Source organism: Myotis davidii, unplaced genomic scaffold (assembly GCF_000327345.1).
Source record: "Myotis davidii unplaced genomic scaffold, ASM32734v1 scaffold854, whole genome shotgun sequence".
NCBI lineage: Eukaryota > Metazoa > Chordata > Mammalia > Chiroptera > Vespertilionidae > Myotis > Myotis davidii.
The window spans coordinates 1478308-1490467 of record NW_006285939.1 but is presented as its reverse complement, the minus strand read 5'-3'; the positions used below and the strand labels follow the sequence as shown (position 1 = coordinate 1490467).

The 12160-nt window shown below is 43.8% G+C and overlaps 2 protein-coding genes across 2 annotated transcripts in view; one reads left to right on the top strand and one right to left on the bottom strand.

Annotated features, from left to right (window-relative positions):
- WDFY4 (WDFY family member 4) overlaps positions 1–12160 on the bottom strand; it is a 258657-nt gene that overhangs the window by 37924 nt on the left and 208573 nt on the right. The window lies entirely within an intron of this gene.
- Positions 10833–12148, top strand: LRRC18 (leucine rich repeat containing 18). The gene has a single exon (XM_015559661.1). The coding sequence runs from the start codon at positions 11261–11263 to the stop codon at positions 12026–12028; it is 768 nt and encodes a 255-aa protein (XP_015415147.1). The 5' UTR covers positions 10833–11260; the 3' UTR covers positions 12029–12148.

Here is a 12160-nt window from a genome sequence, read left to right as displayed (position 1 = left end):
CTGGCGCTGGCGAAAGAACCCGGGTCTGAGTCCTGCTCACCGAGAAGACAGAAACCTCAGGAGAAGAGGCCACTCATCTGGGCCAGCGGGAACTGGTGTCTGGAAGGGGGTGGACTCTGCCCCAGGAGGGGTTCATGTCTGCGGCGCCCGGCCCACGTTCACTTGCGCGAGGCTCCGGGAAGGGGCGCGTTTGCTGACAGAGGCCGAGGGGCAGTCTGTGGCATAAGCAAGTTCTCCACAAGGAGCCAAGAGACGGTCCTAGAAACACTCCCTCTACTTTCTTCCTCTGAGAAGCAAATGTGGGTTCGCCTCGTTCTCAAATCCAGGCTGTGGGTCAATAGAAATCCACAAAGGGACAGACGCTGTTGCAAACCAGAGATGTCCCCGCCTCCACAGGGGAAACTTCCTGACTTCACTTCTCTAACATGTAGGAATCTCACACAGAGTTCTAGACAATACAACAACAGCAACAGCTGTCTAAAGCACTACAGACTGCAAACTCTTTTTGCCTAATATCCACGCCGAAGAGAACATGGAAGCGGAGGGTGAGGGGGTGACGTGCAGGCCAGGGAGGTTGGCCAAGGCGGGCTGGAGCCACCCAAGGCCGGGCACAGAGCAGGTGCCGTGACCTCCCAATACAGCCTGTGCAGGGCACCTGCCAGACCCAACCTTGAGCAAAGGCCCTGGCTCCGGAGTCGAGCTCCATCCTCTGAAGAGGAAAAGAAAATAAGAGCAAACAGGGTGACAACAAAAACACTTAGTTCCAGAGTCACCTGACAAACTAGTGATTTGTCTACGTTCGGAGTTAAGCGAGCATTAGAAAATCGCCAAATTATTATTGCACACCTGTGCCATAAACAATGTCGTACAAGCATTGACAGTCTGGAAGGTTACACAGCACATCACCTCTAGATGATGAAATTGTGTGGCTTTAACTTTTATAAGGTTTTATATATCTGCATTTTTAAAATGTATTTATCGTCTTGTGTATTTTCTTCCTTAAAATATTTATTTTTATTATATGTGTTTTATAATTTTCATGTTATTTATTTTCTAATTTAAAGTCTGTACTTTTATGAATATTCCAATTAGAAATACGCTATGTAGTAGGATTTCAGGTCATTAAAAATTATCTTAATTTGCTAATTATTTTATTTTAAAAAATATTTTTAATTAATTTTGAGAGAGAGAGAAAAAAAGGGAGAGGAGAGAGGGAGAGCAAAACATTGATCGGCCGCCTCCTGCACACCTTCTACCTGAGATCAAGCCCGCAACCTGGGCATGTGCCCTGACTGGGAATTGAACCGGCAACCTTTTGGTGCATGGGATGACACCAAACCAACTGAGCCACACTGGCCAGGGCAATTTGCTAATTATTTTAAATTCATTTATTGTCTAAATCAAATGATATTTTATTTTCATTTTGCATTAAACAAGACAGTGGTGGGGTAATGTGTATACACTTTTTATGTATTTAATATTTGCATTTAAAAATTTTTATTACTGTATTTCTAGTTTAATGATTTATTATATTTTATTTTTCCTTTAAAATATTTCATTTTGCTCTTTTGTACTTTCCAAAACTTGTATTGCTTAGATTAATTTTGCATTCCAAATTATTTATTTGCTAATTATTTTACTTATTTCCCGATTCTATCTAGATAGTATAATTTAGAGTATTTTTATTTTTTAATTTGTACATATGCATTTTCTAATTTTTCTACAATGTTATTTTATTATTTGCATAATAACTTGAATAGTTATCCTTTTTAAACCAATTTTCTCAATTTCTGGAAATGTAATTTAAAGAACTTTTTTTTAAGAAAAAGACTATAAGTACACAAATATATTCATGGCAGCCTCATCCGGGGTAGAGCCAAGTTGGAAATTGCAGGGAAAGCCATGTCCACCAGAGGCTGTACATTCATTCAAGATGTAGATTTCAGGAACCACACACTGACATGACATTGAGAACAAATGATTATAAAATTGTATGCTTTTATGAGTTTTATAGTCACTCTGATTTATGGTGTGAAAAGTGTACAAAGAGCTATGGCTGGTGGCTCTATTGATTGAAGTGTTGTCCAATACACCAGAAGGTGTGGGTTTGATTCCTGGTCAGGGCTTAGGGCACATACCTGGGTTTCAGGGTGAGTCCTGGTTGGGGTGAATATGGGAGGCAACTAATCTTCCTCTTTCTCTCTCTCTCTCTAAAAATCAATAAATATATCCTTGGGTGAGGATTTAAAAGATGAAAATAAAAAGGGTGCAAAGAGAAAACTGCAAGAGATAAATAAATTCAAATAAACAAACAGGTAAAAGACAGCCTTATCAAAAACAAAAGAGCAGAAAAAACGATCTGGACAGATTACACGGAAGTGTAATGATATTTCATGGGACTCAATGTGGACAAGAGGCAAAGCTGGCTTTTTCCCTGTTCGCAAGGCCCACGTGGGCGTCGCCATGGACAACGGCTCTGTTGTCCTGGGGCTGTGACCCTCCCACTGGTGGCGGGTGGGCGGTGCCCACTGGGGAGGCCTGTGAGCCAAGCTGGGTGCCTGGAGACCCTTTCAGCCACTGTTCTTCCTGCAGGCTGGCTTCAGGACTATGCTAATTACCTGCAGGGGACAGTCCTGTTGCCAGGCGACAGCGTCTCACAGCTGAGGAGGAAGACCTGGGACAGGGTAAGTCTCTCTGGCGGTGGCCTTCGTTTATGGATGGACTTTGCCAAACAACAGCTGCTTCAAACTCGCGTTATCCCCTTTGAGGGAGCAACTTTGGAAGTGCTGGTTCTCCTGGAGGCAAGCTAATTGGTTATTTTGGGGGGTTGGGGTGGAGCTAGGCCTAGCCTGCAGCTGCTGCTCTTAGGTGCCCTGTGGGCCGGCCTGGGAGGGCAGGGTGTGAGTCCACAGGCTTCGGGGTCATGCCAAATTCTCCCTCCAAAGTCCGAGTCTCCCTGAGCATTTTGTGGCTCCACAGTAGGTAGGGACTAGTGTTTAAGCGGCTGCTTCCCCCCAACTGGGCACCCCTTTAAGGAAAGTGCCCTGAGGATACAGGGCTCACTGTCAGTGGAGTTCACATTAGTCCTGCTCACAGCGGGGAGCTCTGAGCACAGCCATCTTTTTTTTTTAAATATATATATTTTATTGATTTTTTACAGAGAGGAAGGGAGAGGGATAGAGAGTTAGAAACATCAATGATGAGAGAGAAACATTGATTAGCTGCCTCCTGCATACCTCCTACTGGGGATGTGCCCACAACCAAAGTACATGCCCTTGACCAGAATCGAACCTGGAACCCTTCAGTCCGCAGGCCGACGCTCTATCCACTGAGCCAAACTGGTTAGGGTATGAGCACAGCCATCTGTTGAGAAATCTGGAGGCGAACTCCCTCCACAAGCCATCTTGAGCACTGGAACCTTCTACAAGAGGTCCCGCCTGCCTACAATTGCACTCTTCATTTTTATATTCCCAGTGAGACTGTCTCCAAAAATCAGATAGCACTGTGCCAAAGGTAGCAGAGCCCGGCTTCTAGGCCACAAGCACTGGCGAATGCAATTGCCCCCATCTCCCCACCCCTTGCACACTCTGCAGAGTCAAATGCCTATTCTAGAGGCCCAGCCAGAAGTTCCAGATACACCCCTTGGTGGACCACGTGGCTTCCTGTGTGAAGGCACAGCTCACTTCAGGGAGGGCGGCAGGCACAGGGGTGATCTGCATCCACAAAGGGAGTCTCAGCAGAGGTGAGGCGGGCCTGTGACATGACCAGTGAGTGGGTCTCGTGAGAGTTGTAGGGAGAGGATAAATGCAGTGACTACTGAGAAAGTTTGCATCATTTTCCCTTGAGAAATGGCCTACAAACAAAACATATTTCTCATCCATTTGGCATGAACCTTGCTATGAAGTTAGTCCCAAATCCTGGCTGTGAAAAAGCAGTGACTTTGGGGCTTTTAGTTCTACAATGTGTCTATCCTGCATCTCAATGCTTCAGTCAAAAGGATGAAATAATTATTGCGAGATCACGTTAGCAAGATGTTTAAAAATATCAGATATACCCAAAGTCAGTCTTACTTAAAAATAGTAAGATACATGAGCATGAAGCAGCAGATAAACTCTATTATCATAGTGATGATAATGATCTTACAACTGAAATACTTGCAAATATTTCCATTAAAATATGGGTTACCATTACATTTTTAATTTAGATATCCATGGGGTGTCCCACCATGCTGTTTGTTTCACAATGACTAGATTAAAAAATAATTAGAAATTAAAGTCAAACCAAACTGGTCCAGTTTTTCCAAAGTACAAAAACAAATTGTACAAGACAAGACAATGTCGTACATTTAGAAACGTCTCATATTTGGCCTTCTGAGCTGCTCTTGTGAAATATAATCTGTTATTTGTCTATCCATCCATCTGTCGATCTTTCCGTCCAGCCATCCAACCATCTATTCACATCTCTTTCTGTCTATAATTGCCAGCTTCCCTGTGGGTTGGTCCCGCCCTTTAGGATTCTGGGAATTGATAACAGACCATCTAACTTGTTTTAGTTGAATACAAAGATCATCTCTTTCACACTTCCTTTGCCAATATTAATTCTCCTACTCAGTGGGCAGGCGGGCAGGTGCCCACCATGTGAGAGAAGGGAGGCCCTGGTCTTTGCGGGCTCCTGTCAGAGGTCTGCTTCTAGTGGCTCTTGCTAGCTTAGGGCCCAGCCTGAACTCTGAGCCACACAGCACACCTTGCCCTCCACAACCAAGAGCAAGCGGACCAGACGGGTCAGGTGATCCTGAGGGAAGCCTGGTGGGGGTGGGGCTTTCTGGGACCCAGACACACTGCAGGACGCTGAAGTGCATCCTGCCAGCCCCGTCGCAGTCGCAGCCTCGCAGGTGATTAATGGGCAGGCTCCGAGCCGCAGTTCCTGCTGGAGAGAAGCTCCTTAATGGAGCAGTGCTCTGTAGACAGCTCAGGCTGCTTCCTCCCCATCACTCATCAGAGCTGGGACGGCTTCCACCTGTGGGGGCAGGGGAGCAGGCTCAGCTGGACCACACTGGCTGCATCTCCAGTCTCCTGGAAGCACCCTTCCCTTCTAGGGCCCCTCGAACCCGCGCTTGGTGTGTTTGCCCCCCTGAGCTGAACTTTACCTTGTAAAAAACACAAAAGAGAGCCCAGGCTTGGGGTGCCCAGGGGACCCTGGTGGCCAGATCAGTAACAAGCTAGGCTGGCCATGTTCACCGCTCAGCTGTGTAGCAGGCTTGATGCGTAGAGGCTCTCAATAGGTTTTGAATGAGTGAACAAATAAAGGAACGCTTGGCTTGAGTCCCAAAGGACTAGTTAGGGTCACGGACAAAGAAAACTGTACTATTAGTTCAGGCCCATGGGATCAAGTTGCCAATAAAAGATGGTGCTCTGCAGTGTGGGGACACAGGCATATGAAAAACTACCCTTTGTTCATCGCAAGCGCAAATGTACTGGGCACCTTGTCCTTTCCTTTGCTAAGTCTGGCTACGCACCATGAGGAGGTCATTGATCAACGTGATCAGAATAGAGGTGCCCTGATTAGTCCATCTTTTTAAAATTAAATTTCAACTCAAGTGCAGTCGGACAGTTTCTGACACACCACCCTGCAGAGCTGTTCCCCACAGTGTGCACATGTGCACACACATGACAGACGTGTGCCACAGCAGTGCCCACGTGTATGCATTTGGCACAACAGGGCTGGGGGTGGGATGGGTATAAAAATGTCACAGACTTCCAAGCTGGGCTGAGCAAGCAACTGTGGTAAGAGACACAAGTAGAATAAAGAGTCCCAAATATTTTAAAGAAATTTCAAATTTACTTACAATAAAATTGCCTTTTGTTGTGCAGACAGCCCTCTGAGCTCTAACACATGCACAGCTTCAGCTGCCCACCATGGCCAGCAATCTGTAACTATACTGAGTCGTCCAACTCATGGTCATGGTATGTGTCTACATTTATTTAGATCTTTGCTTTCTTTCATCAGTGTTTTGTAATTTTGGTCATAGAAACCCTGCACATTTTTTTTTTACTTATGTGAAATACATAAACGTTTTTATTTCTAAAGCATTACTATTTTTCACATTTTTGCATTAATAGTATATAGAAATGCAGTGGGGTTTTTGAGTGTTAACCTTGTATCCTGCAACCTTGCTAAACTCAGTAAATTCTGTAGGATTCTCTTTGTGGACAAATCAGGGCATCTCTAAATTGGGACAGTTTTATTTCATTCTTTTTTTATCTGCATGCTTTTTATTTTTCTTGCATTATTGCACTGGCTAGAATTCCAATAAAATATTGAGTAGGAATAACAAGAGTGTATCTTTTTGCCTTGTTTCCAAAGCTCTTTATCTGGTTATGAAAATGCCTTTATGTCACTGGTTTGCTGAAAGTTTTTGTCACGAATAGTTGTTAAATTTTGTACCATGTTTTTTCAGCATCACTTGATATGATCACTACTTTTTTCTTTTGAACCTGTTAATATGCTGTATTACATCGATTTCTGAATAATGAATCAACTTGCATTCCCACTTGGCTGTTGTGTATTATTCTTTTTATATATTGCTAGATTGAATTTATCATTTTGGTTGAAGACTTTTATGCCTCTATTCAGCAAAGATATTGCTCTGTAGTTTTCTTTTTTTAGAACACTGGTCTCAGAAAATAAGTTAGGAATCACTAGTATTCCTTCTTCTATTTTCTTGAAAAGATCATGTAAAAATTGTTGTTGTCATCTTTAAATATTTGGTAAAATTTGCCAATAAAATTATTTGGGCCTAGAGTTTTGGGGAGAAGCTTTCAACTATAAATTCATTCTCTTATATAAATATAGATTTTTATGGGTTTTCTATTTCTTCATGAGTGAGATTAGTTTGTGGTCAACTTTAAAGTTTATTCTAAAGTTGTTTGTATTATTCCCTAATCATCCCTTTAATGTCTGTGAAATTTTAGTCATTTCCTCTTTTTAATTACTTATATTAGTAATTTTTGGCATCCCTTTTTTCCATTGTCAGACTGACTAGAGATGTATCAATTTTATTAACCTTTAAAGAACCATCTTTTAGTTTCACTGATTTTCTCCATTGTCGTTCTCCTTTCGGTTTTACTCCTTTTTATTTCTGCTCTTGTCTTTATTATTTCCTCCTTGTGCATGCTAAAGGTTTAGTTTGTTATTCTTTACTAGTTTCCTAAGGCGGAAATTTATATTATTGATTTTTAAAATTTTCTTTGTATGAACACTTAAAACCAAACTGTTCTCTTTAATCACTGCTTTAGTTGCATACCATATGTTTTGATATGTTCTATTTCATTTTTGTTCAGTTAAAATATTTTTTCTAATTTCCCTTGAGATTTATTTGACTCATGAAGTATTTGTAAATGTTTTTTAAATTAATTATTTGGAGATTTTTTTCCAGTTATAGTTCTGATATTGCTCATTCAATTCATTTATATTTGTTAAGGTTTGCTTTGTGGCAAAGAAGATAGTCTAGAATTGCGAATGCTGTATGTGTGCTTGAGAAGAATGTGTATTCTGTTGCTGGTAGAGTGTTTTCACATGTCAACTAGATCCAGTCAGTTGATGATAATTCAGTTCTTCTATGTCGGTGGTTCTCATGGTGGGAGTAGGGGGGCAATTTTGCCCTCAGTGGACAGTTGGTGATATTTAGAGACATTATTGATTGTTATGAGTAGTATAGAGCTACTGGCATTTCGCAGGTAGAGCCTTCTGACCTTCTGTTGATAAACATCTTACAATCACAGGAGAAGCCCCTCCTACCATCAGCGCCCCACCCCCCGCCAACAACAAAGAGGTATCTGGCCCCAAATGGCCATAGAGCCAAAACTGAGCAACCCTATTTCCGGCTGAATTTCTCTCTAGTTGTTGTATTGATTATTGAGAAACAAGTATTGACATTTCCTATTGTAATTATACATTTTTCCATTTATTCTTTCAATTTTATCAGTTTTTGCTTCATTTATATCAAAGCTCTGTTGTTCAGTATACACACATTTAGGATTTTTTATGTTCTTGATAAAGTGTCCCTTTATCAATACTATATTTTGTAGTATTATTCTTAACCTCAGGTAAATTTTCATGCTCTGAAATATACGTTGTCTATACTGATATTAATAAAGTCACTCAGTTTTTCTTTAGTGTCTGCATAGTATGTGTTTTCCTATGTTTTAAAACTTACTTTTATTTATTTAAAGTGGATTTCTTAAAGATAGCATATGATTGGGTCTTTTCTTTTATCATCCATTCTGGTAGTTAGGCTTTTAATCGGTGTGTTTGGGACATTTTCATTTAATGTAGGTGTTGATATGCTTGGATTTAGGTCTGCTATTTTAATAGTTGTATTTTGCTTCTTCCATTTCCCTCTCGCTTTCTTTTATATTATTTGAATTTTTCCTGGATGCATAAATATAATTTATATATTGAATTTTTACTACATGTATACTTATAATTATATATAGGCAGATATACATAATATTATACTTTGTATAATTATACATAAAAATCTATTTTCAACTTTATGCACCTAGTTTTTTACTGTCTTTAGTGATTGCTCTGGAGATTTAAACAGCACACTTACCTTCCATGGTCTACTTAGAGTTACTATTTTATCACTTTTTACCACTTCAAAAGCAATGCAAAAGCCTTGCCTCCCGTCAGCTCCCGTCCATTCCCCCATTATGTTGTGCTTGTCATATCCCACCTCTGTGCATTGAAAACCCCATTAGACAGCATTAACATTCTTGCTTTCAACCATCACAAATATTTTAAAGACCTTAAGGGGAGAAAATAGTCAATTATGTTCCACAGAAATTTACCATTTCCGTTACTCTTCTTAAGTTTAGCCCAAAGCACAGTGTCTCTCACCTGAGGAACTTTCTGTAGGACTTCTTTCACAGCACCTCAGCTAGTGGCAATCCTTTTATTTTCCATTAATCCGACAATGTCTCTAATTTGCTGGTGTTCATAGAGGATTCCTTTATTCACTCTTTTGTCGAGGTTGTTTCCCCCCCAGCAATTTAAAAGATAATTTTGTAGTACCTCTGGCCTCTATGGTTTCTTCTGACTCCAGGGGCTGTCTTACTGCCGTTCCCTGAAGGTAATGTGTCCTTTTTCTCAGGCAGGTTTCAACATTTTGTTTAATTTTGAGCAGTTTAATGATGTTTCTGGGTGTGGATTTTTTTAAAATCAGTTATCCTCTTGGAGTTCACTGATTTCTTGCAAGTTAATTTTATGTCTTTCACCAAATTTTTCAAGTTTTACCCGTTTTTTCCTTCAAATACTTTTCTGTGCCACAACTTCATCTCTCTTCCTCTAGGGCTACATCTGCATGTCACTATGGAGATGGAGATGTATGTTTTTATCTGGCACCAGAGGCGCACGTTCTGCCCTTCTGTTGATTCTGCGATCGTGGTTACAATGTCCCTCCCGTTTTCAGAGACTTTGCGGTGCTGGTGGGGCCAGGCCCTCTGTCCCACCCAGGCACCAGCCTGGAACCTGCACAGCGGTCTCCCTCAGCTCAGTCTAAGCTGTGGGGCTCTGGGTATGGGACAAGGTACTGAGGACCCTATTCAGGGTTTCATTCATGCACCAGCAGCTCGGGGTGCATCTGGGAGATCACGCACAACTTTATTAAACTCCCTCCTCTGTGCAATCTTCCCAACACTGAGTGGCTCCCTCAACGCCCCCGCCAGCGCCCTTGGTCTTCTGGTTAGAAATCCAGGCCTTGTGTTTTCTAAATCCGCTGTTCACTTCCTGCCACCCTCTCTGCCTCCACGACCAAGTGACAGTGGGAGAGAGAAAGGCAACCTCCTCCTGAGATCAGTGTGGGCAGAGAATGGCTCTCTGCCTTGGTTCTAGGTTCCGGGTTCCGGGGCTGCCTGGCTGACTGCGATGCAGGCCTGCCTGAGGCCGAGGCAGAGGGGTAAAGCCAGGCCTTGCACACCCACTCTGAACCTAACAGGCCCCATTGCTACTCTGAGCCAGAGAGAGAGGCTCTTCTTAGAAATCTTTCTATCATCTCGGGGCACAGCTGCTCCCACTTTTTAGTTACTTCTCCGGCTGCTTGGCAGCCTTTGTGGCCGGCGTGCTGGAAGCCGCTGTCCATGCAGGACCTGGAGGTGGTGCACTCACGGTGGCCTAGGCAGAGTGGACTGACTCCTCCCACCCGAGTGGGCCGGACTTTTGTTTTCAAGCTGCTTTACTCCCTCTGGTTTCTCACAGCAACGTGATATAGAGGCTCCAATGCTACTGGCCACGGTGCTGTGCTCAGTGATTATGCCTGAATGTGGTGGGTCCTTGTTTCTAAAGAAGAGGGTCTGCTCTCCAGGCTGCTCAGAAGAACACTGACAATGCTGAGGGCTGAGCTGACCGATGCTCTCATGGGCTGACTCTGGGGACCTCCCTCCATCCCAGGAGGCTGTGGTCCAGGAGGACCAGCACAGGGTGGGACCCTCTGAGGAGTGGCCGTGGTGGCTTACAGGGAGCACGAGGCAGGCAGCTTTCACCCACTTCCCTTGGACACAGGATTATCTGATGAGGAAAGCATGGTGATGGCACACACGCCTGGCTGCTGGCGCTTCATGTGTTACATGAACTTGGTTCCTGAGAAAGAGCCTGAATGACGGAGCAGAGGAACTGCAGGCACCGTGGCCACCCCCACCGCAAGCATTTGTTTCCTCATGTCCACGCTGTGGTCTGCTGAGAATTCAGCAGACACACTGTGGCAACCTTAACATAACTCTAAAGACAGACTAGGTTTCTGTGAGAGTCTGGGAAGTGGTAGGTAGCCAAGAGAACACACAGACACAATTACATGTACCCCCGGGCTGGGAGGGGTCGGGTGTATTTGAAAGTCAAGGACATTGGAGAGATTATTAAGCCAGGAAACGACACAGCTAGATGGACACTGAGCCTCCTTCAGCCCCCCTCACTTACATCTGGGAACAGAGGTCTGAGGAAGGCAGGCAGTTTCCTGAAGGTCTTTGTCTCGGTGACTTCCGCTGATGCCCTAATTTCTCTCCACTTTCCTCTTTCTCTCCTTTTAAACTGTTAGAGAGCAAAGCATTATGCTCTGGGGGAAGTCCAATACTCACGTGTCATCTCCTAACTTGGTATTTTTCTCTTATCAGAGTATATCGTCTAGCAGCTTCAAGCGACTTTTTCCTCAACCTGATCACCAACCAACCAGAACAGCACACGTCAAACATACCCTTCACTAAGAAACATGGCCAAGAGTGGGAAGAGCCCCAAGGGCAAGAAGATCACCCTCAATGTGGCCAAGAATTGTATCAAAATCACGTTCGATGGGAGAAAACGCCTCGACTTGAGCAAGATGGGAATCACCACCTTCCCAAAGTGTATTCTGAAACTCAATGACATAGATGAGCTCGATCTTAGCCGGAATATGCTCAAGAGGATCCCTGATTCAATCTCCAAGTTCCAGAGCCTACGGTGGCTGGACCTGCACAGCAACTACATCGATAAGCTCCCCGAGTCCATCGGCCAAATGACTAGTCTGCTGTACCTCAATGCCAGCAACAACAGGCTGACCACCAACGGGCTGCCCGTGGAACTCAACCAGCTTAAGAATATCCGCACCGTGAATTTAGGCCTGAACCACCTGGATAGTGTGCCCACCACCCTGGGTGCTCTGAAGGAGCTCCATGAGGTCGGGCTCCATGACAACCTGCTCAGCGCCATCCCCACCAGCATCTCCAAGCTCCCCAAGCTGAAGAAGCTCAACACCAAGAGAAACCCCTTCCTCCAGCCGGAAGAGACGGATGTCTTCTTAGATTCCATCAAGAGGCTGGATAACTTATACCTGGTGGAGGCCAAGGATCTGTGCGGGTCTTGCCTGAAAAAATGCCAACAGGCCCGAGAGAAGCTGAACAAAATCAAGAGCCTAGTCCCAGTGACACCGAAAAAGGCTGCCTTCACCAATTTAATCGCGCCCAACTCCACGGCCAAGGAGTCCCAGGAAGAATGGAGGTGACCTTGTACCCTGACCCTGAGGCAGAAAGGGAACAGGGAGGGAGGAAAGATGGCAATGGGCTGCTTCCACAGAAAACTGAGAGGTTGCCCCATGACTGCAATAGTGCTTTCAGCTAAGCCCATAAAGTACTTT